We start from the raw sequence: 3716 nt of genomic DNA on the forward strand, positions 1-3716 counted from the left end.
CCTGAGGCTTCTTATTTTCTCATGCATTTTCTTAATTTTTTCACAGTTGGCTACTTCTGTGGCACTGTTTCCTGTGACGGGGACCCCTCACCTCCATGGCAGTTGCGGGAATTCCTGTGGGTTGATGACGGCACCTGGTGGGGTGTAGCTGGCTGGGCATTACCATTCTGCTGGCGTCGATGAGGATGGTCGTGACAAGTTTGGGTGTGCGTGTGGTGCCTTGATGTGGCAGTTACAGTGGCACACCTTGCTCTCCATACCTCCTCACAGTGGTGACGACGTCTTCGTTACCGTTGTCCTTTTCGTTGTTTCTTGCAGGGTAATCCTTTGTCTTGTGAGCTTCTGCACAGGCAGCACAAGCCGATTCCTTCCTACAATATTTAGCTACGTGGCCATAGCCCTGGCACTTGTAGCAGGACATAATTTCTGAGATCCACGGTTGAATAGAGCTCAGCTCTATGTACATTCCAAAGAAATGATATTCCGTATGCGGCAGCTGTTCTCTGCTCCATGCAATAATGGTCCTGTTTAGGGGTTGTCCGACCTTATAGGCCCTCTGAGCTTTAAAAACTCCCAGAAGGTGCATTACTTCATCTGCAGGGCCTCCTTCGGGATCTGGGCAACTAGATATTCTCTTTTCTTTTGCTTCTTGGCTGATAGCCTCTCTGTTCCTGGTATTAAGCATCAGGTCCACGTAGTCTCCTTGATCCCGGACGCAGACTAGTGAGAGGATCGCCATTACCCTGCACGATGTCCAGCAGACCTTGCTCTTGGAGGGGCAGTGGCTGGCTGACCTCCCTCAACCATCTGATTTTTTCTGTCGTACACACATTCTCAGGAAAAGCTAGTTAGAAGCATTAGTCCCAGGGGCAATGGGTTCGCGTTGGTTGGTCCTTTTTCTGGCTGAGTTGTTGGTCAAGTTACTAGAGTCACATGATGCTGCCTTCATTTTCTTCTTTTTTGTCTTAACAAGTTAGAATCAGTAGTCGTCAGCATCGGATTATTGTGAATTATTGTTCATGTCCCTGTGGTCAGTGGAATCAATCCCTCCCATAGAATGGGCTGTTGAAGGGGTAGTTGGAAGTGCGGAGACCCCGACAGCGTCTTCTCCTTCCTTGGTAGGGCAGCAAGAAGATGGCTGACAACCACCGCTGAGGTGATTTATCCCCTGCGAGCGCCAGGTCATGTGCTGTCACACACACACCCCCTGGCCTCACCAACGGCACGTCGTACAACACCTTGTTACTTCGGCATTACACGGTATTCATAATTTTCATTAAGCTCTTTTTCTACTTGCCTTGACATTAATATCCGACACAATTTGGTGGCGATACACCCACACACACCACTCACACTCTGGGTATAAGGACGACCCAGCTCGAGGGGTTTACTCCCATAAAATCGTCCGAAACACAGGAGGAATCCTGACGACGTCCTGCCTTGGTGTTAGTAGGCTTCGAATTGTTCAGTTCAGAGAACGTTAAACATGGCTAGCTCGATCCGCAGACTTTTGTGTGTATTTCGTTTGCGTTTCGACAAGCTATTAGTAATATAATGGTTGGCTGATTATTTTGTTTGACACTTTCAGAAATTTCGAACCACTGCAACTGGCTTAAAGTCAATACCAAGTTTCGCTTTTTTGTGATAGAAGCCCTCAAATGGACAGACAGACAAACACACAGCTCGAGTTTACAATATATAAACACATCCATAATACATGCAGAATGTATATTTGTCTACGTGTGCGTGTGTGTGTGTGTGTGTGTGTGTGTGAACATAATAAGTTCTAGTAAATTCTGCGGCATACTGACTTGGGCGTTTTACTGGTGACATTGCGGTAGAGCTTCTTGGTGTTGGTCTCGTAGATCTGCAGCAGGTAGGTCTGCGGCATCGACGGGTGGTCGCCCGGCTCGCAGTTCACGGTGACCACCTCGCGCCCCGCGCCCGTCAGGCTGCAGTTCACCGGCGCCGACGGCAGGGCTGGCGGGAAGAAGCGCCGGGTCAGAGCTTTTCGCCTAAGCAATCACACTGCTTGCAGGTAAACTAGGCTAGATCACGCGCATGTAAACCAAAATGCATGCAAGCACGCGTATAAAGATACGTGTGCAGACGCACATGTTTTTGTTTACATTTTTATGTAAGATTGTCGGTATGCGTTTATATAAAATCATATATTTATATCAAACAACAGGCTTTACCCGCTCACCTGGCTTCCTGACGGCGACGATGCAGGGTGTGTCCTGGCGGCCCACGGAGTTTTCGGCCCAGCACTGCAGGGCGCCCATCCTGTTGTTGGATCCCAGCTCCGTAATGTTGTCCCGAGGCACCGTGAACTCCACCTTGGACGCGGAGCCTTCGGAAGTGATGTGCGAAGGGATGACGCGGCGGGTGTACGAGTTGGTGACCCACACCCATGAGAACGAGATCGAGTCCTCCGGCGAGGCGTTCACGCGGCAGCGGGCGGTCACCGTGTTGCCCGGCTCCGCCCACACGTCCTTGGCCTCGGCGCACACGGGAGCGTCTGCGGGCGGGGCACAGGGACGGGCGATACACGGACAGGGAAGATAACCTTTAGGAAATTCATGAACTGTACATGTAAACATCACGCTGACAACAACTGAACATACTTACAACGCACAGTTATATTCACAGGCGGACTAACACCAGTCCCCTCAGAGTTGGTAGCTTTGCAGTAATAATGCCCAGCTTGTGTTTTTCTGACTTTACTGAGCACCAAATTATTCACATTGATCATCACCCCCGCGGCCTTGTCCTGGCGAACTTCCGTGTCCTGCAATTATAGCAGGAAACAAATAAAACCGTGATTTGTGCGCACTTATTCTTATATTTTCTGCATTCCGCCAACAATAGTAAATAAATATTGAGGGATAATTGATGGATTGGTAATGATTTCTTGGTCATAAGGTGCTGAAAAAATTCTGGTGATCATTTTGTTTATCATTTTTCAAAGTTATTGCCATCGTTATTATAGCAATAATGTAGAAAATGTTATCCGATCATATCAATAACATATCATTTAATAACAGTAATGACAACGAAAAAAATTGCAACTAGAGGAGCAAGATGATGATAATATGATAATTAAGAAATAAAAATAGCTCACAAAAAGGTAATAATGAATATAGTAATAAAAATAATAAGAATGATGAAAATAATGATGATAATGATAAAGATGATAAAAACCGTTATGCTAATAGTAAGGATGACGAAAATTTGAGGCATCTATAATAATAATGATAAACAAAATCAACTGCAATTAATAACAAAATATTAATAGCAATTACAATAATAATGATAACAAAACGACAACGCTGATACAGTAAAAATAGTAATTAAGTGAAACTCATAAGAATAGAACTGAAAATGAATTATAATGATAAGAAACAATGAAAAATTAATTACAGTAACGGCAATTGCAATGCTGGTCATTCTCCAACCCACTGAATTCCTACCTCGTGCATGAAAGTGAGCGTGTGCGGAGGAGGGTTGGCGTCCACGTGGCATGTCAGGTAAAGACTCGCGCCCTCTTTGACCACCGTGCCGTCCAGCTGTGCTCCCATGCGGAGCTCCACCTCGGGGGCATCTGGGGGAGAGTTGGGGTAGCAGACAGGGAGGAACGGACGCTGTTAAGGAAGCAGAGGCAGGGGGGAGGAGGGAAGGGAGGGGAAAGGAGGAAGGGAGGGAGGGGAAGGGAA

General features: G+C 46.8%; 1 protein-coding gene across 1 annotated transcript; it reads right to left on the reverse strand.

Annotated features, from left to right (window-relative positions):
• Positions 1 to 844: 844 nt before the first annotated feature.
• On the reverse strand, positions 845 to 3604 carry LOC113812162 (protein amalgam; the record flags this gene model as incomplete). Its single annotated transcript, XM_070120233.1, is given in 7 exon segments — positions 845 to 964; positions 1218 to 1245; positions 1354 to 1454; positions 1808 to 1980; positions 2207 to 2521; positions 2632 to 2791; positions 3474 to 3604. Coding segments are annotated over 7 exon segments (1005 nt in total).
• Positions 3605 to 3716: the final 112 nt, after the last annotated feature.

The sequence above is a fragment of the Penaeus vannamei genome, unplaced genomic scaffold, assembly GCF_042767895.1.
Source record: "Penaeus vannamei isolate JL-2024 unplaced genomic scaffold, ASM4276789v1 unanchor3870, whole genome shotgun sequence".
NCBI classification, from domain to species: Eukaryota; Metazoa; Arthropoda; class Malacostraca; order Decapoda; family Penaeidae; genus Penaeus; species Penaeus vannamei.